General features: G+C 59.9%; 1 protein-coding gene across 7 annotated transcripts; it reads right to left on the bottom strand.

Moving 5' to 3' along the window:
- Positions 1-470: 470 nt before the first annotated feature.
- Positions 471-23,336, bottom strand: RASA4B (RAS p21 protein activator 4B). 7 transcript variants are annotated; one of them, XM_025425894.3, is made up of 21 exons: positions 23,176-23,329; positions 18,220-18,276; positions 16,552-16,665; positions 15,955-16,016; positions 14,810-14,939; positions 12,579-12,660; positions 11,874-12,005; positions 11,544-11,635; positions 10,135-10,252; positions 9,730-9,880; positions 9,400-9,464; positions 9,028-9,140; positions 8,665-8,857; positions 8,383-8,520; positions 8,022-8,166; positions 7,608-7,774; positions 5,605-5,742; positions 4,499-4,634; positions 2,927-3,047; positions 1,235-1,302; positions 471-1,107 (listed from the first exon to the last, which is right to left on the bottom strand). In XM_025425894.3, exons 1-21 carry the CDS (start codon positions 23,238-23,240, stop codon positions 986-988), a joined length of 2,409 nt encoding a protein of 802 aa, XP_025281679.1. In that variant the 5' UTR covers positions 23,241-23,329; the 3' UTR covers positions 471-985. The 7 variants fall into 7 exon arrangements, with proteins under 7 accessions (XP_025281679.1, XP_048967034.1, XP_025281680.1 ...); XM_049111077.1 differs by lacking the exon at positions 1,235-1,302 and having other exon boundaries at positions 16,425-16,665; positions 23,176-23,335; XM_025425895.3 differs by lacking the exon at positions 5,605-5,742 and having other exon boundaries at positions 23,176-23,335.
- Positions 23,337-24,442: the final 1,106 nt, after the last annotated feature.

Genomic DNA, 24,442 nt, shown 5'->3' with positions numbered 1-24,442 from the left:
CAGGCTTCTACCTGTGGCAGCCCCATAAGTAGTGCACACTACTTTCCCCTTCACTCTCATTAGGGTGCAGTGGACCCTGGGCTCTGTACTTCCGGACCACAAGGTCCTGGAAACCCACCGAGATTCAAAAAGCATGAGGATTTGTGTGAGGTCCTAAGGAAGGAGCCAGAGAACAGGGTGTTGGTGATGGCGGAGGGGGGGTGCAGGCTCAGCCACCTGGGGGCAGGAAGGAAAGGTGAGGCACTGTTCAGGCTCTGTAGCCTGGGGGGGATGGAGCAGGGGTCCCAGGAGTATGGTGGGAACAGCAGTTGGGGGAAGAAACAAGTCCTCCCAGGATGTGTGGGGGGGTGAACAGAGGGGATGCACGAAGGTTATTCTGGTGGCTCCGGTCCTTGGCCACACTCAAGAAGCCACTGGAATCCACACCAAGCCCAGTCCCTCTACTGACCCCCATCACAAGACCCCAGAGCCCAAGCAGTCACAGCAGGTTTATTGTCAGCAACAGCACCGCAAAGCTCTCCCGGGGGGGCCCAGCCAGTGGCTGGAGGGGAGCAGGTGATGTGATGGCCAGGAGCTGAGGGGATGCTGAGGTCAAGGCTTGGTCTCCTGGGTGGGCCCCATGTTCCCTCCCACCTCTGTGAGTCCAAGGAGTATCAGTCCACCTGGTCAAGGGCCATCTTAGGGTTGGTTTCTGGCTAGGTCTGCCGGGGTAGGAGAGGGCCCCTGGAGAGAGTGGGGTGGTGCCAGCGATGGCTGCAAGGGCTGCGAGGAACAGCCAGGCTTCATAGAGGAGAAGGAGCTCACAAAGTCCCCTAGAGACTACAGGTGGGCAAGGACGGGCCTCTGGCCCCCAATCCACCCAGCCCAGGAGAGCCCTAAGCCCCGCTCCCCAGTGAGACGGAGTGATGTGAAGAGCTGAAAGCGCACCAGGGGGGGGTCTCCGAGCACCTGGCAGGGGGTTCAGTGAGGGCATGTGGGGCAGGCCTCACGTCTGCAGCTCCAGCAGGCGGTTTGTCTCCGAGGGCGGTACGCTGGCTGGGCTGGATCTGTGGGCCTCCCGGAGGTCCTGCAGCACCTGGAACAGCTGGGCCAGTGGATCCTTGGGGGCTGGAGGCAGATGCCAGATGAGGGCAGAGCAGGCAGGGCCTCACCCACCAGCACCAGTCTGGGCCCCACCCACAGCACCCCTGAGTGGAACTTAGGCCAGTGTGGGAGTCCAGCTAGGAGGACCTACCTTCCCCTGAGCCCCTAAGTGCAGAGCCTGCCTCTGTGCCTGCTGCACTCAGCTCCCGCTGCTTCTCCCTGTAGGGGAGGACCGAATGAGAGCTCGTGGTGCCCTTGCCAGGAAGGCTGGGTGACCCATTGCAGGCCTCCCGAGCTGGAGGGGATCCCAGGAGTGGGGGGCTGACACTTTCTGTGGGGAAGAAAAACAGGGGCCCAGGCCTTGGTCCTCTGGCCCCCTAGCACCTTCCCTCTCCAGCCCCCACTGGTCCTCCCCACCTCCAGCGGTGGGTCGATGGAAGGCACTCTGGAACGTCACTTCTGTTTTGGAGGGCCCTGGGGAAAGGGGCCAGTTGGGGCCTGAAAATCCCCCATATTAACTGGCCGTGGAAGGAGTCTCTTTCTTATAGGAAGAGGAGACGGTGACAACTTAAGCACGAGTCCTAAGCGGGGTTCACCAGAGATCCCTGGTCCTCAGGCACAGTCCCAGGAGCTCACATGGAGGAAGAGTGAGCAGCCATGTGGACCTCATGCCTGAAGTTCCTTGCTTAGGGACTGCACTGGCTTGGCCCTTCTGAGTCTCCCAGGTTTGTTTTGGAGGAGATGTGTCCCTCTGCTAAGATCTAACAGGCTCCTCCTCCTCAAATGCCTTCTAGGCCCCGTGGGGTCGGCCTGGTCCCTTAACCGCTCTGCTCATTTGCTTATTCAACACAAACTGCAAGAGAATACATCAGTGTTGTTCCCAACACAAGTGTGCAGTGATCAGTTACGACGGGGAGTAAGGACAGACCCCTGAGTCGGAATCAGAGGTGCCAATGGGGCAGGAGGTCTGGCGGTGTGGAATGGAAAGGGTGGTTCTGGAGGTGGGGAGGCTCTCAAGGCAGGGTGCTACGGTGAGGCCCATGGGCACCGGTCCCGTGCTGGGGCCCACCTAAACCCAAGGTGGCTCAGGTTCGAGTTTTTGCTCTGCCGCTTCCTGGCTTAAATGGAGGACAACTGTGGGTCCCAGGAACAGAGAAGACAGGGTGGTGGCTTCATCCCGTAGGTGGAGGATGAAGTCACCAAGCAAGGGGGCCACACTATCAAAAAAGGAGGTGGCTGCAGAATGACCTGAAAGCTACCGGAAACTGTGGCTCACAGGGGAATGAGTGGTTCCAGTTTGACCCCATGAGCTTTGAAGGGTTTTGAGAAAGATTAAACCCTGGAAAAGTCGATGAGGAACACGGACAACCACCACCACCTGTCCTGGGCCCTGCCGGGACCAGGGTTGGGCTAGAAAACTGCCCCCTTCCAGCAGGCTCAGGGAAACAGCGCTCTTAGGAAGCAGTGGGTTGCCTGGAGATATCCCCATGCTGGACTCCACTTCCAGAAACTCTGAGTTGGTGTGGTAGGGCCCAGGCATTCTGATCATTTCTGAGCTAGAGCCAGGGTTGAGGACAAGCTCTGTGGTCCAAGGGCACAACGGGAAGGCCGGACGGGCTGGGAGGCTGGGTGGGCCCGGGCAGGACAGAGGGAGAGCTTACAGAGGCCCATGTGCCCCTCCGCGGGTGTAGCTGTCCCAGGCAGGCAGGGCAGGGGCCGGCCTGATGTGCAGTGGGAAGAGCGACCACAAGGACCAGTCCTGAGCCCTCACCCTGGCCCTGGCCCTGTCCCTCACCCCGGTCCTCGCTGGCCACATTCCCTGGGGCTCTATAGGCCTCCTCACCTCAGCATAGCCTCCACACCCAGCAGGTGCCGGTAGATGAGCTGGGCCTCCAGGTCATGATCCAGAGGGTCATTCCACTCCTGTAGGGTCACACGTGACCGAGTCTTGTCACAGCCCAGATCTGGGGGCACAGAGAGGGCAGAGTCATGGGCAGGCCCTGGGAGAGCTTACATCCAACCTGGTGATAGTGCAGGTGGGGACACAAGAGGCTAAAGGGGAACAAGAACGGCCTCAGGGGCCCCAGGAGGGCAGCAGCTCATCCCTCTCGGGTCTACTCCTGAGCCCAGGGCCAAGGATACATGACTGCAGAGCACGGAAGCCACACAAGACACAAGTCAGGGGGCTGGACAACTTTCTGGATGTTTGGTTGCCTGGAAGGAAGAAGGGAGTGGCATGGGGATGGAAGCTGAGGGGTTTGTGCCCTGGAAGGAGCTGGCCCTGTCACTCGTTGGTTTTACAACCTTGGCAGAGGCATCAGCCCATTTAGCCTCAGTTTCCTCCTCCATAAAATGGGCTACCAGGCCCTATGCCTCCTAGCTCCATGGGGAGCCCCCCTCCCCAGTGACAGGATTTATCACCACCAAGGTCAGAGCAGGGGCTGCAAGTCAGGCCAACCAACCAGTGATGCCCGTGTAAAGAGCTGCCACTGCCCCCTCCCAGACCCAGGGGTGGTCTGGAGCAGGCGGGGCAGCTTCCCAGGGCCTCCCCGAGCCAGGCTCCAGGGGCTGAGGCTGGGCCCTGCCCAGAGGCCACAGGCTCCAGGGGCTGAGTCTCTTCTGTGAATGGGGAACAATAATTTTGTAAAGCAGACCGAGGTTAAGGGAAGGAAGATCTTAACAGTTCCAGAACTCAGCTGTCCCATAGGGTAGCCACCTAGCCACAGGAGGCCATTTGATTTTAAATTAATTAAAACTACATAAAATTAAAACAAACTTAAAATTCAGTTCCTGGGCCACACTGGCCATGGTTCAAGCCTAACCACACATGTTCGTGACAAGCACAAGTGCAGTACTGGGCAGTACGGATACATACCACTGCCGCTATCACGGAAAGTTCTAGCAGAAGCTCATATGGGCCATCCCTCTGGTGCCTGGAGTCCCCCCACCCGCAGCTTCGGTATCAGGCTGCCAGGTGTGCACTGGCAAACTCAGGAGCCCTCATGTGCCCTCCTTAGCAAGGAGTTCCTGAAGTGTGTTCTTGGAACACTGGTTTTGCCAGAACCTCCCTCACTGGGCAAGAAAGGGTTCCCCTAACTCCCCGTGAGTTCCGAGTGCTGGATTACATGGCATCAGAGACGGTATTCCAACTCATTTTCAGGCCTCTGCAGGGTCTTCAACGTGCCCATGTGTGTCACACACACCACACACCATCTCCCAAACTACCCTGTCACAGAACCCTTCCCACCCGGAGCACCCGCAGGGACTAGCCGGCCCCCGATTAGTCCCCGCAGGTGCACAGGTGGCTCCCCAGCCAGGCCAACAAGCCAGGGCTCAAAGGCCCCAGTCCCAGCTAGGACCCTGGAGCCAGTTGTGGACAGATGCAGTGTCAGGGGGTACAGGCCTCCTCTCTCACCTGACTTGTCCTTCTGGTGGCAGCAGCTCCACTTGTCCCCGCGGAAGATGCCGGGGTGGTAGGAGCCCAGCAGGCCAGGGTTGCTGATGCTCATCTTCCGTAGCGCAGACAGCCACTGGTTCAGCTCGTTCACACACTGCATGGAATGCCGGGAGGGTAGGTGGGAGGGTTGAGGCCACCCCCTCCAGGAAGCCCTCCCTCCCTTCCTGGAGCTCCCAGGCACATGGGCCGATGAACAGAGTGGGCCTACTTCAGCCATCCCCTGGGCAGTGTATGACCTGCTAACCAGATGTGGTGGCCTCACTGTCACCATTTTCCCCTGTGGCTCTGGACAGTCACTCTCAGGGACAAGCCAGACCCCCTCTGACTCCAGCCTTCCTTCTTACTCCCTGTATCCTTCCCCTAGACATTCTCTCCTTCACAATGTCCCAGCTCAAAGGCCACCTGTCAGAGGCCCTCTTGCTCGCCCTTCGGGGAGAGTAGCATGCCCCTAAACACTAAACACTACTAAACACGACTGTGTCCCTTCCCTCTCCCCTTGTGTCCTCCAAGGCACTGTCACCATGTGACATTTTACATATTCACTTAGCATCCGTCTCCTGAGGGACAAGCTCCATAAAGGCAAGGCTTTGTCCTCTGACGCTGTATCCCACCCCCAAGAACAGCGCCGGGAGCCTTGCAGGGGCGCCACAAACAAGTCTTAGATGAATGAATGAGTTAATACCTAAAGAGAAGAATTTGAGAGCATGTACTCAAAGCCACATGCTTGTGTAAACAGGTGATTAATATGCGTTGACGCGCACCACAAACACATAGGCACCAACACAGATACTCAGAAATCCAGTTTCCCACAAACGTACAATGTGCAAAGCTTGGAATCACAGGAACGTACATATCCGTACACTGGACTACACAGAGACCTACATGTGGGCGTCTAGACGGGCCCAGGGAACACCATGGGCACAGGTCCCCAGAGCCCAGGACACACACACACACACTGTGCACTCACATCAGATCTCACACTCTGCTGGGCCTGACTCACTCCCACACCAGGCGGCTAGTCTCACAGCACCCCTCCCCTTGAGTGTCCTCCATATGGTCCCCACCTTGCACTGCAGGTAGATGGTCTGGGGCTTGCCTGCGTCATCCTCGTAGATGACCTGCATGACGTGTGAGCTGCCAAAGCTCTTCTCCTCCACCTTCTCTGCTGCCCGGATATTGGCTAGCTTGATGAGGGCACTTTTCTGGAGTGGGCCAGAACAAGGAGACTCAGGGTCCGAGCTAGAACCACTCCACGCCCTAGTCCTGGGCCTTAGTCTCCGCATCTGCAGCACCAGGGGCTGGCACAGGGGACCCAGCTCTGTGAGTGACCTCAGCCAGACAGATAGTGACCAAATGCCTGGCCTCTCGAGGGTTCCCAGTGGTCCTGGGAGATCTGAGCTTCGGAAAAGTGTCTGGACTCCCAGCAGTCCTCAGGCCTGGAAAGTAGCACCCGCCGGACCAGGCCCTGTGCCTCTTCCCTTATGAATAATTTTCTCACCTACCTTTACCTTCCCCACCTCCCGGCCCCTCCCCACTCCTGCCATCATCTGATACGGTGAGATACAAATGGGACAGGGAGAAGCCCTGTGTCTGACAGATTCATGTCCCCGAGAAGCCCCCAACCTGAGGAAACTGAACCTGTGCTAGCAGCCCCCAGCCCCTGGGCTTTCCCATTGGAACTCATCAGGGCCTTCATCACTCAAGCAACCAGTTCCCATGGCCCTCAGGAGAGCACCCACACAACCCCAGCCTGGCATCCGAGCCCACCACCCCTCCTGGCCTCATAAACGAGCAGAGAAGGGCAGGGTCATCTCTGGGGGAGGAGTGGGAAACCCTGGAGGGAGGCCTGGGGACACACATCTGAGCCATCTTGGGGTGGGGCCTCCCAAAAGGCAGAGGATATGCTGCCTGCTGTTCTGGGGAGCAGCTGCTGGAGAGGAAACAGGAAGCAAACAGAAGGTGGATGCACGGGATGTGCCCACAAAACGGCAGAGCCCAGTGCCCAGGAGCGGAAAGGGCCCAGAGTGTGATAAGGGAAGGCCCTGCCAAGCTTTGCTGAGGCTACAGAAAATGCAAGGGGGACTCAGGCGCTGGGCAGCTGCCCAGAGTGGAGGAAGCTGGAAAGTGAGAGGCCAGGCTGACAGGTCACCCAGGGAGCTCCCTCACCCCCTCAGTTTCCCCATCAGCTGCTCAGGCTGGGTTGGCCATCCCCAGCAGAGTCCCCAGAGCCTGGCTGGCAAGGGGCTGGTGGGGAGGCCCAGCTAGGGGTCAGCAAATCCATCCAAGACGTATATGCTCTGCCCTTCCTGGGAGAAGAGCATGGACAGGAGGCCAATCCAGGGCCCTCGGTAACACCACTGGTTAAGATCCTGCCCTATGGGGCAGTTCCGGTGGCTCAGTGGTTTAGCGCCGCCTTCAGCCCAGGGTGGGATCCTGAAGACCCCGGATGGAGTCCCACGTCGGGCTCCCTGCATGGAGCCTGCTTCTCTCTCTGCCTGTGTCTCTGCCTCTCTCTCTATGTCTCTCATAAATTAAATAAATAAATAAATAAATAAATAAATAAATAAATAAATAAATAAAATCTTTAAAAAAAAAATTGATCCTGCCCTATGCTGGGCCCGGGCTCTGCATCCTCAGAGCAACCATCTCCTCTGCCCTCAACAACTTGGGAAGTGGGGACCAATACCCCTGATTTGTTGGCCAAGACACCAACCAAAACTCAGAAAAGTTGAGACACTTCCTCCATACACAGGGCTGGAAACTAGGACCCCTTCCAGCCCTCCTCGAATTCCTTCATCTCCCAGAAGCAGCCCTCTGCCCCCCACCCCACTCATGCCCCAAACAGCCAGGCCTGACACTGCAGCTGCTGCCTCCCCTCCGGGCAGAGGAGCTTCTTCCCCACGGGTCTTTAGAGATCCTGCGGCTAACACCAGAAGGCTGGTCCTGCCGAGCTTTCTTCTCCGATCCCAGTGGACCTTTGGACAGGCTCCGAGGGAGGCACAGGTGCCTCCAGGGTGTTATAAACTCTCGCAACCCCACCTGCCTGCTTCCTTCCTTCCTTACCCACCTTAGAGTTGGGTGTCTTGGCGAAGCTCAGGGCCTCGGTGGTGAGGGAAAAGTGGAGTTTCTTGAAGGAGGACATGAGGGGGCCCTTGCCCTTGGTCCTGTGGATGAAGAGTGGCCCCTCCTTCACCGGTGGTGCCTGCAAGCTCAGCGCCCGCTGCAGGTCCAGCTCTGCTGGGCCGGGGAGGGAGGGCAACGCGTGAGCCCAGGGATGATGGCAGGGCTGGGGCACAGCCACCAGGGGCCCAGGCAGCGGGGGGCAGGGGGTTGTGAGTGTGACCAAAGAGGCACAGGGGTAGGTGGTGACACGGGGCACAGCACAAACAGGACTTGCAGGCTGTGGGCAGGGCCACACTGGGCAGGGGTGGAGCAAACTTGAACGTGAGAGGGTGGCCCGGGGCCCCGCGGGGAGCCTCACCCTCCTTCTCCCCGATGTCCACCAACTTAGTGATGAAGTCCTTCAGCTGAGCCACACCCTGGCGCACGGTGGGCTGCAGCGGCTCCATCCAAGCCTCCTTGGCTCTGGAGGCCGGTGTGTCCATGTTGCCCACGTTCTGGACCGCCTGCGGGTGACGGCAGCAAGGCCAGGCGGCGCTGGGTCAAGGGCCCCCGCACTGCACCTTCCCCGCCCCCACACCCGGGCTGCTCCCGCGGTAGAACCGGAGGCAGGGACAGGGACAGCACCGGGTCGGCTCAGGGACGCATCCCATCCCCCCGCTGCTCAGGGCCGAACAGGCGGGGAGTCCGAAGCCTTTGGGGCGGGCCGGCCGCCGCCGCACCTTGGCCAGCAGGAGCAGGGTGCGGCTGGTGCGCGCGTCCGCGTGCCGCTCGCGCAGGTGGAAGAGCTTGGGCGCCATGATGGCAGGAGACACGAAGCGCAGGCACAGGAAGCTGGTGACGGCGATGAACGGCACGTTCTGGGGGGGGGGGGGGGGGCGGGGCTGGGCTGCCGAGGCCGGACCTCGCCACCCACCGCCACCGCGACCGCGACCGCGACCGCGGGGAGCCTGCCTGCGGCTCTAGCCCCGCCCGCGGCCCTCCCCCGCCGGCAGGGGGCGCACCTCGTGCTGCGCGCCGGGGAAGCGCTCGCGCACGCGCAGGAAGAGCTGGCGGAACGTGGCTCGGACCACGGCGGGGCAGGCGCGCACGGAGCGGCTGAGCGCGCTCAGCAGCGCCCCCAGGTGGACGCGCAGCGTCTGCGCGCTCTGCTCCAGCACCTCGGCCTCCGTCTGTGGGCGGTGCAGCCCCGAGCACCTGAGCGGACCCGCGGAGAAGGAGGTCAGCGCCCCTGCACGCGGCTCGCACAGGGGCTCCCCAGGCAGGCGCGGTACGGCGTCAGCCGACACAGGGGGGCAGAGCGACGAAAGGTAGACCCAGGCAGAAAGAGCCGGCACCCCCGCCCCAGGGATCACCCGCGGCCTCACCCTACGTCCTTGACCTCCACTCTGCTGGGGTCCAGCTCCACGTACTTCTTCTCCTCGAACACCCTGTCAATGATGGGCCCCAGGACGCCGTGCAGATAGCGCATCCCAGCCACCTGGGGGCCGTGGGGAGTGGCATTGGTCCTGCCTCCATCGCCCCGCACCTGGCCTCCCAGCCACCCCGGCACCGCCTGCTGCACCTGCCTGCTGCACGAAGGAGCCCGTGAGCGGATGCGTGGTTGGATGCATGACATTCTTAGCCTACAGGGCCCCGGGCTCTGACAGAAGACTTGAGCTTAAGCTCCCACTGTCTCTCGGCCCTTCTGAACCTCCATCTCGTCTATGAAAGAAGGACCACAGACCCCTTAATCTCACCTTCAGAAAAGATTCCATGGACTTTGAGGCCAGAGAGTTGCTCCGGAACAGGGTGTTGGCCTCACCTACAAGCAGAGGTTCTAGTGGGTCGGAGGTCGGGGGAGGACAGAGGACTCTAAACCGGACCCTCTGCAAGGAACTTCCTCGCCACCTCCCAGCCCACTGCCCCACCTCTGCCTTCTGCTCTTTCCTTTGCCTCCTAATCAGACCCAGCAGCTTCCTACAGGAAGACTTCCCAGATTTCTCCCCTCTTAGCATCTCTGGAGTCCTTGGCTCCTGGCTCCCCTCTCCATCAAACCCTCAGACAGGCCACCCCCTCCCAGGCCTCACTGGTACGACCCAGCTCCAGCTGGAAGAGCAGGTCCAGAAAGTCTTTGGCCAGTCCCTGCCCCAGGAAGAGCTTGAGCAGGTTGGTGGCCACATCCTGGCGGCACTCCGTGCTTGTTGTCTCCTCAATAAGTGGTATCAGCTGCCCTGGGCCCTGTGGGAGGCAGCAAGGAGAGGAAGGGTTGGAGGAGGCGCAGGGGAACCCAAACCCTTCACCCTGAGGACCTCAGAGGACCATGGGGAAGGGGGGGGGGCACTTTCCCAAGGGATGGCAAGGGGCCCTGGGCACTGGCTAGTTCCTTACCATCCTGAGAACTGAGAGCTTTGCTCTTGAGAACAGGTTTAGAAGGGCAGGGAGGACAGGCCTACTGTCCCCGGACCCCCCACCTTCCCCCGGGGCCCCCTCACCTGGGTGCCCAGCTTCACCTCATGGCACAGCAGCTGCACCAGGGGCTGGTAGCAGCCAGAGGGGAGTACCGTCTCGTCCCACAGCCGCACCTCCAGCTGCAAGGAGCCCAGGCTGCCCCTGGAACGGGCAGCCTGTGACCTCTCCACCTCTCCACCAGGGACCCAGGCCGCCGGGGCTATGCCCCCTCCCCACTGCCTCCATCTTCCCCACTTGCGACCAGCCTCACAGCCTCTTGGCTCATGCCCTCCATCCTGCTTCCCTGCACTGCCCCACGTCCTGACCTTTCGCCAAGCTGCTTTCTTTCCCTGCTTGGGAAGCCCCTCCTACCTCCACCCATCTTCACAGCCTGGCTCCCTGTCACCTCTGGATTCCCTGGACTCTGAGCTTGACCCAGGTGGACATGCTGGGCTCCCCAGCCTTGAATCTCTAAACCCTCAGAGCACAGCTCCGTCGTGTATAGGCTTCACAGTAAAACAAATCCCCAGTCGTCCTAACAACCTGCCTGGAGAAGGTTAGGCAACTTGCCACAAAAGACCTAACTGCCAAGCTCCCCTGCTCGAATCCCTCCTGGTGACAGTACTGACCGAGGCTTAACTGTCTCTAAGGCCCCCACTTCCAGAAGCATAGCAGAGTTCACAAAATGATGCTAATCAGCCCATGGCGTCACACACAGTAGAAGCTGTCCACATGGCCCTCGGCTGGTTCTGTGGAAATGCCTTGCTCCTGGACACAGCCGTCTGCCCTGCTCCCCTGCCCTGTCGATGGTGGGGATAGGGAGTCTGGGGCTTTCCGCAGAGGCAGAGCTGAACTAACCAAGGTGGGGGACACAGCTGATCCTCTACTTTCAGGCTGAGCCCAGAGGGCTTCCTGGATACGGTTGCCAGATTTACCAAAATAAAAATATAAGCCTCCAGTTAAGTTTGAGTATCTTTAGAAGTCTGTCTCCAACACTGCAGGGGCATACTTACACTATAAAATTATTCAATGTTCGTCTCAAATTCAGCTTTAAGCAGACATCCTATATTTTATCTGGTAACCTTATTCCTGGAAAATCTGGGGGAGAGTCAGAGCTCTGGGGACTTGAACTCTGGTCTGAGGTCTACTGAGAAACCCCTCAAGGGAAAGGATCTGTGAGCCTGTTCCAGAATCTGCCAAGAAGGTAGAAAGCAAGAGACCTGTACTGCCTCAGAGCTCAGAGGACAGGGCTGAGTCCAAGGCTGTGAGAAGGGCCAGGCAGCAGGATCAGCCAGGATAACCGAGCCTGGCCTAGTAGGCAAGGGTCAGCCCCTATCCCCGCGCAGCCCACCCGCCTGCCTGCTGGAGCCAACTGTCAGCTGCACTCACTGCCCCCGTCGCCCCCCCCGGGGCCCAGAGCCCACCAGCCCCACTGCCAGGCCTGGACACTCACTCTCCCCGCCGACTCTTGGACTGGTCGGGCTGCAGCCGGAACCAGCCTTCCTCCTGCTGTGCTGCCCATAGTCGCTGGACATTGAACACCACCTGAGGGCAAGGCAGAGGCAGGGCAGCCACACTAGGGCTGATATCCTCAGCTCTCCTCCTCACCAACTTACTGTTCCTTTTGGAGGAGTTGCTTCTGGGGGTCCCTGAACAGCAGTGGCTGGTTCTGGGGAGTGCTTGGGGCAGCGGTGGGGTGGGGGGTGTGGTTGGGGGCAGTGCTAGGATGGAGGCCAGGCTCCAAGGTGGTGGCAGGTGCAGCCGGAAGGGGCGGGGCACTCACTTTGCCCAAGAAATCATTCCGGCTGACAAGATCCCAGTCCCAGGCTTCCACACACAGCGCCTCCGCAGCCCCTTCCTCCAGCTCAAACTCAAACGTCTCGTTCCAACGTGGGTAGCATGATTTCTTCACGATCTACCCAGAACAGGATGAGTGGGGGGAGAGCTGACACCAAGCCCCACCCCTGCACCCCCAACCCCACCTCCCCCACCCTGGGAACAAGGCCCAGCCAAAGACACAGCCACCCCAGACACCCCACTTGGGATCCCTGCAGGGGCCTTGCAACAGCAGAGGTATAAACTTCCTGTCCAAACCTCTGCTCATTTCTCAAGGGGAGAGATTGAGGCCCAGAGTGGGTAAGGTGCTTGTCCAAGGCCACACAGCAAAAAGGCAGCAGACTGCACTGAGAATCCAGGACTCCACACCCTCCTCACCCTAGGGCTGAGCCCACCACCCACGCTGTTTCCTGGAGGTGAGGAAAGCAGTGTGGGGAGCTGTTGGACCATGCAGATGAACCCCACACTGGCTGTCTTGGCCCATGTGGCTGGGAGTGAGAGGCAGCTGGGGCTGTAGGGGTTGATGCCAGAAGGGCTGGGACCTACTATGCACTGAGGTCACCCACTTTTCTAAACCTCTTCTGTGAGACCGCAGTCCCAGCCTGCCTCTCCCAGGTGATAAGGGCCCGCCCGCCACCCCCAACCCCCTCACCGAGGTCTCCTGCGTCCGGCCGTTGTAGCGCACTCGGACAAAGGGGTCAGATGCACCATTCCGATCCTTGGGAGCGAGGTCTCTGTGGGGAAGCAGAGCATCCACTTTTCACATCTCCTTCCCCAGACTGTCACCCCACCACTGTGGGGTAACCACACCAGGCTAGGCTCATCCACACCCTGGCAAGCCGGGTAACTGTGGACAGCACCTCTTCATTCTCTGGATGCTGGTTCTCACAGCCTTCACCCCACCAGCCTCCCTGTGGCACCCATACCAGGCAAGGATCCCCTGAGGTGGAAGCTGTGGCTCCTCTGACCTGACAGCTGCAGACGAGCTGCTGCAACTCCTCTGCTCTGGAGAGCGGTGGAGGCAAGTGCATCGAGGCAAGTGCACCTTCCTGGGCTGTGCCCCCCATCCCACCCCCTGTTCCCAGGGCATCCCTGAGCTGGGGCTGGCTCCCTGAGCCTCAGCTTCCCCATAGGTAGAATGGAGAAGATAACCCCAACAATTGAGATAATGGGGCTTGTAGAAGGCCTGCCCTGCAGTATTTCCTGACTGGGATGGTGCATCTTGGAGAGCAGCCCTGATTAGCCATCCTGCCGATCCTTTGCAAGGCCCAAACACGGTCACAGCAGCCCCGGCTCAGAACCTTCTGTGGAATAACAGCAAAGCCCTCTCCTCTTCCATTTACTGTAAATACGATTTTCTGCTCTCTTCCATATTTTCATTTTTTATTTATTTATTTTTTTTTAATTTTTTTTTTAAACTTTTATTTATTTATGATAGGCACACAGTGAGAGAGAGAGAGGCAGAGACACAGGCAGAGGGAGAAGCAGGCTCCATGCACCGGGAGCCCGACGTGGGATTCGATCCCGGGTCTCCAGGACCGCGCCCTGAGCCAAAGGCAGGCGCCAAACTGCTGCGCCACCCAGGGATCCCTCTTCCATATTTTCAGTTTAAAGCCTCTCATGCCTGCTTTTCTTTCCTCCTCAGAGCCGTCTAATAGAATTCCAGAACGTGGCCTTGAGAATCTGCCCAGAAAAGCGAGGAGAAATGTTCTTTCTGCAAAGACAGCTTCTTAGGCCTCCCAGAATGCCAGCAGGGTCTGAACAGGGGGCGACGGGGGGCCAAGGGTGCCCCCCCACACTCGGCACAGAGGTGTGGACAGACTGCTCCCCTCGCCCAGGCAGCGGCTAAGCGTCCCCAGGAGTCTCAGCATGTGAGTGTGTGTGCACATGTGTGAGCGGTGTGAGCATGTGTGAGCATGTGCACATGTGTGAGTGTGCGTGCATGCGAGCCACACACAGCCCACTGCCAGGCAAGGCTGATGGGAGAGGAGGCGGGTGGGCACGGGGCCGGAGGGTGGGAATGACTGGGTGTGAGGGTGTGAAGGTGCCTCTGCTCAAGTCCACACACTTTCCATCTGCTTGTGCCTCTTCCCCACTTTAGTCCCAGGACAGAAAATGCAGTCAGGGGAGCCACAGCCTCACTGGCAGGAGAGAGATCTTCCTCCCAGGGAAGCCAGCCAACCTGCGGGGACCCGCTCCTCTACAGGCACTGGCCAGGCCAGGCCAGGCCCTCCCACCCCAGAGGCAGGGAAGGACCCTGTGGAGGCGGGTTAGAGCCAGAAGGGAAGGTACTGCTCATGGAGCGTGTGTGTGACTCACACTCAGGCCCAGACAGGAGGGAAGCCCGCAACTAAAAATACCCCTGGGGGGGGAGGGGGGTCCTGTCACAGGTGACTCAGGCAACCTTCCCACCCAAGTCACTGTCCCTCCTGGAGAGAACCCACCCCTCCCATCTGGATTTTTTCAGCAACTCCTTTCACCCCACTGAGGACATCCTCCCTCACCACCAACACACATGCACACATGCACGGGTGTGCGCACACACATCAGGCCAAGTTCATACTGGAGTTAAACCCAGGGGAAGCCCAGTCATGGCACTGGGGGTGCATGCTCAGAGTTTGAAGTCCCCTCTCACCTACTACCCCCACTGCCTGAAGTTCCACCATTAGAACATCACCAAGTCCCCTAAGGGGGACTTGTGTCCCCCAGCCTTCTGTGTGGGGTCACCCAGAAAACACCTTCAGCTCACTGAACCTTCCCCTGTCCACCTGCGCCAGCCTCCGTGAGAGGAGGTGCAGGGCCAGGCCATGGAGGGGGGGCACAGCAGGTGGGCAGTCACAGAGGGTGTCCCCCACCCCTACCCCAGACCTGTGCATGCCTCACCTGGCCTCCAGCACAGAGCAGCGCAGCCGGCAGGGCCCTGGCCCTCGCACCACCTCCAGGCGCAGGTGGATCTCGCCTTGCACCTCCTCATCAGGGTCGACCTCCGTCAGGTGGGCCCAACCACTGAACCCTGTGGGAGCAGTGGCTCAGCTGGGGGCCTGGCCCTATCCGTCAGCCCTGCCAGGCGTCACAGGGCCCCTCTGCCACCCCCTCGGGACCCCCTCCATGAGGCAAGGGCTGTCATCCCCAGTGACAGATGTGGACATGGGCTTGGAAGCTGAGCAACAGCAGTTGGAAGAGGCTTGATGCAAATCCAAATCCAGCAACCCCTGTGTCCTTACTATCGTGCCCTGCTGCTGACCCTGACTCATGATAGGATCACCTTCTCTGGCCTCAGTTTCTCCATCTTAAAACAGTGGTTCTTATCTGGGGCTGCTAGAGGAGGGGCTGAGCCCCAGTGGGGTAGCCACAAGGGACCAGCATCCCTTGGGCCACTGGACCCTGAGGGGCTGGCAGGGGCAGCGGGCAGGAGAGGCCTCTGGCCTGGCAGGGGCCGAGAGGCTCCGTGAGTCAGCAAAGTCCGCCCAACCCCGCACGCCTGCCCCAGCCTCACAGACAGGAGCAGGTGTGTGGTGGAAAGGCCTGGGAAGAGTCACAGGGGCTCGAGCAAGGAGAACCTGAACTGAGAGCTCCTGGTCTGAGCCCTCACTGGCAGACAGGCACCCATCCCAAGGGTGGCAGCACCTGCCCCAGGTCACACAGTGAGGCCTCAAAACAGTGTCAGCATCCCAGCAATCATCCAAGGGGCCTAGTCCAGCCACAGACCAACCCCTCAGGCTTAGGACAGAGCGGCACTGGGGCCCAGGCTGAGGGGACAGGGGACCCCAGGTCCCACCACTAGCAGCCCCTCTTTGCCCTAGAGGGATGCGGTCCCAACAAGGGACAGAAGGGGACCCAGGACACAGAGGCCCTTCCAGGGAGGGCAGACATGGCTCTCCCTGAGCATGGGCGGTGAAGGAGCCTCGAGCAAGCATCTCTGAATTGGCGGAAGGCCAGGGACCAGGCTGACCAGTGGAGGGAGAGAGGAGGGAGGCCAGGGGAGGAGAAGAAAGAGCAGGCCATGGGCTCCCTCCCAGGGATCTTACCCTTAGGGTGAGCGGCCAGGGTGTCCCTGGTAAGACAGACCTTCCCGATAACGTCGTCCCGGCTGGAGGATGGAGAGGGAGCCAGAGCTGGGCAGGGCTCTGCAGAGAGCCCAGGACCCCTCTCCTCCCAGTTTAGGGGCCCTGCGGGAAGCAGGGAGGCTGACACTCCAGTCATTTACAGCAGCCTATTAGAGCAGGACCAATGACCCTCCTGTGGGCCCTGTATTCTGGAAACTCTCATGAGCACATGCTGGGTTTCTGCACATGGACAGACATGTGTGCCCACGTATATGCCAAGTTCATGCTCTCTGGGTTCCCTAGCTCACACACCCCCACCGCCCGTGCACAGCCCAACACACCTGTACCTTTATTGCTGTGCATGTGTATGTACGATGTGGGGTGAACAGTGTGAACACCCCCGCCCCCCACAGACATCTGCACACTCAAACCCTGAGCCCTTCCAGACCCACCTGGGGTTCCCCCTCCTTCCAGGCTGTAAAGAAGATCCAAAGTGACCAGCAGTCCCAGCAGTGACACGGGCAGGGAGGAGGCAGATGGCAGGGGCTGGGCCCATGTGAGGAGTGGGGGCCCACTCACCTGAGGGCATCCTCATCCATGACGTAGAAGGCCACTGCGTGGAAGGTGGGCGGCAGGTGCACCTGATACTCCTCGCCCCAGAAGGGACACAGGGTCTTCCACACAGTGGCTGTCCTGCAGGAGAGGACCCTCAGCACCTGTCTGGGCCACCCACGGGTCCCAGGACGTGACAGGACAGGGCCATGTGACTTAGGTTCACCTCTCTCCATATCCCCTTCCACTCCCACTCTGCTATTTGATGATTTCCCACTGTCCACCATCATTCCTTCCTGACCTTCCTTTCTGCCCTGGGTAGGTCTGTCAGGCTACTTTCCATTTGGGGAAACTGAGACCACAGGTGGCCATAGCTGGCCTCAGGTCACATAACAGGACGGTGTTAGAGCCTTCTAGAACCAGAGGGCTGGCCTCCCAGCCTCACCCTGGCCCCTGATGCTGAGCAGACTCGCTGAGGGTGGAAACAGGGGACTAGCCAAGTTGACTCTGGAACTAAACAGTCCTCCTGGGGGGCCTGGGAGCCACAGTCCAGAGCCTGACCCAGAGAAGTTTTATGTGGAGAGAGCCTCATCCAGCTCTGGCCAGCCTCCAGGACAGAGCTCATGGGACTTAGCAGGGGATACTGGGGGCGGTGGGGAGCTGAAACCCCCAAGGATGTGGATGAAGGCACAAATGATGACCTTCACCTCAACCACTTCTTGTACAGATCATTTGAACTCTGGAGACTCGGTCTCCCTGTCTGTCACAGAGACAATCAGAGCCATCCTGTCTGTCCCCTTCTTGGTATCATGGTTTGATAGATAGAATGTGGAAGAAGATTTGGGGTCCTATTTGCACCGGGGGAAGAATCATGAGTCTGGCAGCTTTGGGTGGTGGTCAGTGATGGGTGCTCGGGTGGGAAGAACAGTGGGGAGGCTCTAGACATGAAGTCTGAGGCAGAGGCCCAAGAGACAGGGGGATGGGACCTCAAATCCCTGCCCAGGATTGTGGAGCCTGTGGACATAGGCACATCCAGAGGAAGTGGTTCTTCTGGGTACGGGCGGGGGCCCCCTAGCCCGAAGTAGCCTTTCTGGGATATAACCACCATGGGAGTCTCTCAGAGAGCAGGAGCCCCGAGGGAGAGCAAGGACCGGGGAGGGGGAAGTTGCTCAGGCTTTGGAGTCAGCCAGATTTGGCTTCTGGTCTGACTTTGCCACCTCCTAGATATGTGACTCTGGGCAAGTTATTTAGCCTCTCTGAGTCCCCAGGTTCCTCATCTATAAATGCAATTCAATAATATCACATCTAGTTTGTTGCAACTTTTAAATGGGCTACAAAAGGTTTAGCGCACGGCCCGGCAGACTGTACTCCATAAACGACAGCTGCTGTCACTAATCACCATCCTCTGTCCCTTCTGAGGGCCCTAAAGATCATAGAAAGAAACAGAGTTGGTGAGAGGCCCTTGGATCTAATGCCTGGATGGGCCGTAAGGTCAGTGTGATCAGTGGGAGGAGTGAGGGGACAGTTTTCTCACCTACCAGCAGATGTGTCAGAGAAGGGGGCAGGAACAGGAGATCAGATACTCTGAGCCCTCCCCCTACGCCAGATGTGAGCTGGACCAGGTGGGGTGGGTGGGGAGGAACAGGTGCAGCCCTGTCACCCACCCGCAGCTGGGACTGGAACGAGGGGCCGTACCGGATGATGGGTTCATTGTCCACCTTCACGATGCAGTAGGGGTCACTGCTGCCAGTGCTGCAAGACAGAAGGCCAAGGAGGGGCTGACCAACGGACCGAGGGGCTGACCCCGGACTGAGAGGCCAATGGGGCAAGGGTAGGTAGGGGTGTCCAGGGGCTCCCAGGCAGCTCAGGCTTCGGTCACCCTAGGGAAAGGACAATCAGGGCTGAGGCACAGGGGGCCTGGGCTGGAGCCTAAGAGCTCCTCAGGCTAAAACGTGTGCCCCGCCCCATCCCCCATCAGTCTGGGAAGCTGGTGGTGACAAAAGCTCCCCTGCCCCCTCCTGCTGGGGAAAGGATGCTCCTTCCAGGAGCCCCTTCCTCCAGCCCCACCGGGCTCTGCCCCAAGGAGGACAGAAACCACAGTCAGAGAAGGGAACAGCTCCAGGCCAGCTCCAGAAACCCCTATGCTCAATACCCAATTCGGCACCTTGTTCTCTCCCCAGCCCATGCTCCTCTGCTCTTCCTACCTGGAGTGTGCTGCCTACCTCCCAGCCTCAGCATCCCCCCCACCCCTCACCCCCACCCCCGCCTCTCAGAGCCTGCCTGTCCCTGTCCCAGAGTAGGCTCTCCCCTCTGACCCACTGGTCCCTCTGCCAGGCATCCTCTCCATCTTTCCCTCCATCCCAGGACTGCTAGGGATGTGCTGTCCTCAGCGGCCACCCCCATCTGACTAAACCACTTCTGTGTCACCAGGGCCTAAGGCAGGGCCAGCCGGGCACAAGACAGGGGGCCCAGGAGCGTTCACAGGATGAAAGAATGAACAGTCTGCCCTAGAGCTCTCAGCCATCTGGGAAAGAAGGAAGGGGAAGACCAGCCCAGGACTGCTCAGGTGCCCTGGTTTCGTTGGGTGGGGGATTCCTGGGGTGGGGGCAGCCCCAGCCAGGCCTAGGGCTGGTCCCAGACTAGAAAGGGGGTGAGGACTGTCTTGGGAGTGCCTTTCAGGCCCAGGGTCCATAAAAAGGAAGTGATTTGCATGTTGGAGGTTGGGGAATTCCAAGCCCTGCTTCCCTTCTCAAAAGGGGCTCTTCCTGCAGAGGAAGGGAGGAGGAGACACAAACATCTCCAAAGGTCCTGATGCAGAGCGGAAATGTCTGGCAGGACTCAGTTCCCCACACAGTACAGTGGGGCACATGATGACCGCTCACAGCGTAGCTGCCCCGGGTCCCTGGCCTGGTAGGAGGGCCAGCCCATGGCAGGTGTTTAGTAAATGTTGGCAAGGTCCTAACCCCTTGCTCTTCTGCCTGTAAGCCTTTCCCCTGTCACTTAGGAGCCCCCTCCTCCAGACAGCCCCTGGAAAGACGCCAGCCTGCATCCCAACACCCCAAAGCCAGGGGACTCCAGGGCTCCAGCAATAAGATCCCTGGGGCCCCCAGAGCTGGGCTACCCAGTGGCAGGGCCCAGCAGCTGCGTGCATATTTGCACAAGGAACTCAGAAGGAGGAAGATGTCCCGTGTGGGCTGAGACCTGGGGGGAGGCCCTCTACCCTGCCTCTGCCTCCTCACCCCGGCACCCGTGAATCCAGCTCTGCCCACTGGGCAGCTCTCACTCAATGAATGAATCTCTGAATGAACGGCACGGTTTGGGGCTTGTGTTACAAGCAAGATAACCGAAGTGGGCAGAGGCCTGGAGGCAGGAACAGACCTGGTGTGCAGGGGCAGCGAGGAGCTGGCTGGCTGGATCAGAGGAGGGCAAAGGGGGTAGTGTCAGAAGTGGACTAAGGCCAGAAGCCCAAACCATGATCCCTGGCCAGCTGTTGGGATCTGTGCCCCTGCCCATTACCCCTTGGCCTGATGAGGCCCCTGGACCGGTCCCCTGCCCCACTTCCCCTTCCCCAAGCCACTTGGGGAAGCCAGCCTGACTACTTGCAGGGCCTCTATATTTAGCCCCTTGGCAGTTTGCAGGCTGTGGAAGGGGAAGGATCAGGGCAAACCCTGAAATAGTCCCGGGCCTGTCCCCAGGGCCACTGGGTGTGGGAGCCAGGCAGTCACTGGTCATTATGAGACTCAGCTCCTGTCTGGCTGAGCTATGCACTCAAGGATGGGAGATAGTGGATGGAAACACAACAGGAACAGGTGGGCTCCAAAAGCTGTCGGTGACAAGGAGCACAGCTGTGCTCTGTGCCCTTAAGAGAATTAAAAAGCCCATGAGTATCACTGGCAGCTGTGATGAGGTCTCCCTCCTCAGAACAGCCTCAGTCAAGATGGGCCATTATGTAAAGTGGTGAGCTCCCCATCCTCAGAAGTGTGCAAGTCCCGGCTGAAAGAGACGCTGCTCAGAAGACAGACTTAAGAGGCACACTGAGGCAGGCTCACCACCACCCCTGCCTCCAAGCTCAGTGAGGGCCTCCTGTGATCTCCAAACCCCACCCCACCCCATCCCTGAGCCAAATGATTTGCATGGCATTTGCAGGGCTTGGTTCCCACTGAGCCCGACAGCAAGCCTGCAACAAGCCTGCAACCTTGGTCCAGCTAGGATTCTTGGCCCGTCAGCAGCAGCAAGAGTGGCTTTGAATCCTGACTTCTCTACCTACATGCTGTGTGGCCTTGGCAAGTGACTTGCACATCCCGAGTCTCTCAGTTTCCCCTTCAACAAACTGAGCATAACTACCTCATAAGACTAATACGAGGATTAAATGGAAGGGTCCTCAACACCCTCCATTCTCCTCTACCGTGGACCAGGAGCTCCCCAGGGCCCCTGGAATGCCAAGATGAATGAGTCACGAGTCAACGGTTCCTACCCTCCTGTTCCACAGCAGGGGCAGCCCAAGCAGCAGCAACTGCTACCATCCCAACTCCAGCTGACCTAAACTGCTGGAGGGCACATGACACGGCAAACGAACCAACCCTGCCGGAGGGCACCAGGGAAAGCCCTGGAAGGGAACAAGTTTGAGAGGGGTTCTGAAGGATGAACAGGAGTTTTCTGAAGGACTCTGAAGGGGAGTGTCTGAAGGCAGAAGCCTCCTAAACGTGTACAAAAGCAGGGCTGTGAAGAGCCCAAGTGTGGGGGGTTGGGGAAGGTCACAGCTGGATTTAAGAGCCAGGTGACCTATAGAGCTGTGTATGCCAGCCACTGTGGGGAGGGCAGAGGAAGCAAGATGAGGGGAGGTGAGGAGGGAGGCAGGCAGGGCAAGGAAAGAGATGGTGGAGGCTGAACCAATAGGACTCAGTGGCCACTCCTCGGGGGATGGAGACTCAGGGTCCCTGGGCTGTGCAGAGGCAGGGCCTGGCCAAGAACCTGGCACCTTGGATCCCAGGAAGCCCCAGTCCACAGTTTTACCACCCGGGGCTGGGGAAAGCCTTGAGCCAGGCACAGGGGCCTGCAGGGATGGAGAAGGAGGCGACAGACGGAGGGGCTGCTCCTCCCGGCAGCCACCAGCCAGAGGAGGCCAAGCTGACCTAGTTAGCAGTGCCAGCCTGGAGGGCGGGGGTGCTTAGAGGCTGGGCCCGGAGGCTGAGACCCTCCTCAGAGCTGTCTGCGGTCCTCCCCAGAGGCCGCATACCCAGCGCCCACCCCACCTACCCCCCTCAACAAAGAAACCCACCCGGAGACAGCCCGCCCAGCCCCCTCCCTCACCCCATCGCCATAGCAACTGCTGAGCTGGCCTGGCCGGGCCCAGGGGGCCTTGAACTAGAACTGCTGGAGAGGCTGAGAGAGCAGGGAAACTCACAGGGGCCGCTGTGCGTGTGAGAGAGACACCCTTGCCCCAGCCTCTGGCACCCCTCCCCATTCCCCACCTCTTGGCATCTAGGAGCTGGCTGAGGAGCCGCGGCTGGCAGGGGAGGGAGGTGGGGGGGGGCGGACTCCAGGCAGCAGACTTTGGACCCTATGCAGCCTCAGGGCTCCCCTTCCCCCACGCTGCTCCAGGCAGCCAGAGCACCTCTTGCTTTGTGCTTAAGGGTTTTTTTTTTTTTTTTAAGATTTTATTTTTAAGTAATCTCTACATCCAACAGGGGGCTTGAACTCACAACCCTGAGATCAAGAGTCCCATGCTCTGCCAACTGAGCCACCCAACACCTCTATGCTGAAGGGATTTTGACCTCCAGTTTACAGAAGGGGAAACTGAGGTTTCAGAGCTAAGATGCTGCCTAAGGCTGGATGCAGGGGAGCCAGGGATGCGATGGGGCAGCTCAGCTCTACGACTACTGAGAAACAACAGACTGGGACAAGGGGCTCCGAAACCTCAAATCTGGCCAGGGACCAGGGAAAGCCCTAGATCTCAGTGTCTGTTAGGAGCTCTGGAGCCAAGGAGCCAGCTCTGCCATTCGAGCCAGCATTTCAGGTCTCTGAGCCTCGGTTTCCTCACCTGTAACATGGACTGGTGAGAACTGCCTTGCTGGATGCTCGTGAGGAGGTAAGCCCACCGCATGGCTCCGATAAAGCCCAGGGCACAAGCAACAGCTGCTCCCCAGCCACCCCATCTTTGCATGGGCCCGGCCTCCTGACCTACGGATTCACCTTTCACGCCGGCGCACAGCTGGAAGCCCCGGGACAGCCCCGGGCCCCAGGGCGTGTTTCAGGTGCACACTCTCGGGTACTAAAGGTTCTAGAACTACTGAGGAAGACACATCGTTTCCAGGGGCCTCCCCCACCCCCTCCAGCCACACCCCCGGCAGTACATCTCCCTGCGAGGTGCCCCCCACGCTCAGCTCCGGTCCTATGAAAGCCCCTTCCCCTCCTGAGCCGCCGTTCGCTCCCTCCTTACTATCTAAGGCCCCTTACAGCCCCCCGCCCCGCCCGGTGCTCCCAACAAATCTTACTGTCCCCATTTCCCTTCCAGTCCCCTACCGCGGCCACACTCGCCACACCCTCGCCGCTGCTCCACTTGCGAGCGGGCCGCGTGGACCCCGGGAGGTGAGGCTTAAGGGGCAGCGCCCCTCCCCAGAAAGTTGGGGCCCCCACCCCGGCAGCGCTCACATGTCCTTGGCGGGCAGGTTCTTCCCCTCCACGATGCGGATGGACAGCGAGCTGCGCTTGGCCATCGCGGGTCCACGACGCGGGTCCGGGCCCGGGGGAGCCGGCCGCCGGGGTCGGGCGCAGCTGGCAGGCGGGCGGGCTCGGGACTGGGCGCCGCGGGGGGCGGGCCGCGCGGGGCGCGGGAGGTGAGCGCGGGGGCGGGGGAATCGCTTCCACTTCATTCACCCCCGCCCCCGCCCCACGTGCGGGGGCCAGTGCGCCCGGGCGGGCCAATCGGCGGCCGGGGTTCCCCGGGGCAGGCGGGGCCGGCCCGGGTCGCGGCGCTCATTGGCCGCCTGGGGGGAGGGGAGGAGCCTGCGCCCAGGGCTGCTGCCCTGCTGGCCCGGCGCGCGCTGGAGGTCGCGGTGGGGCGAGGGGACGATGGTTGGCGCCCGGGTGGCCTGTGCCACCGGTACGCGTGGGCGGCGGGCGTGGTCCCGGTGCCAGTCCCCAGGTGCACGGACGCTATGTGTGCTCAGAGGCGTGGGCCAGTACGGGGACACGCGGGCAGGGGACGCGCGGGGAGGACAGCCCTGGCCACCCGAGCCTGACGCGTGGGACGCCCTGCGTAGGTGTAAGATGAATGAATGAACAATCGGACGAACTAAGCAAACACTATGTCTGTGTTAGAACCATCTGGACCCAGGAGGAGACAGCGAGAGAGCCGTGGCAGTCCAGAGCTTTGGGGACCATGCTTTTGAGTCTGAAAGATCAGAATGGATGATTTTTGAGAACCTGCTCTGGAGGAGGGGGCTTTCTCAGTTGTCACTTCACTTAGGCCTCCTAGCTCCCCCGCAGTGGGAACTTGGATGAGGCCCTCAGGTTCACAGAGGGAAAATCACTAGCTAGATGTCACCCGTTTGGCCCAAGGAGGGCGAGGCTTGACCTACCGGGTCCTCGGTGAGCAGGGGCCTTTCCAGTACGGGCACCGTCCTTCTCCCAGACTTGGTGTCCAGACCTGAGTCTCTAGAGTCCACCTCTTTGTGGTTTTCTCCCAGAGCTAGAGGTCATAGTCCTGGGGCTGGCACAGCGGCAGCTGGCCCTGGGCATCTGTCTGCCCCGGGAGGGCACTTCCCCAAACACCACTGCTCAGCACTCCCTTGCTGGTCACTCTGAGTGGCTTTCTGATCTTCTATGAGCTGGTTCCATTTAATCCCCAGCAAAGAGGGAGCAGAGACACCTGCCATAGATACCCAGGAAACATTGAATGTGTGGGCGCCTAGCACAG

Source organism: Canis lupus, chromosome 6 (genome assembly GCF_003254725.2).
Source record: "Canis lupus dingo isolate Sandy chromosome 6, ASM325472v2, whole genome shotgun sequence".
Taxonomy (NCBI): domain Eukaryota; kingdom Metazoa; phylum Chordata; class Mammalia; order Carnivora; family Canidae; genus Canis; species Canis lupus.
This window is presented reverse-complemented; position numbering and strand designations above follow the sequence as displayed.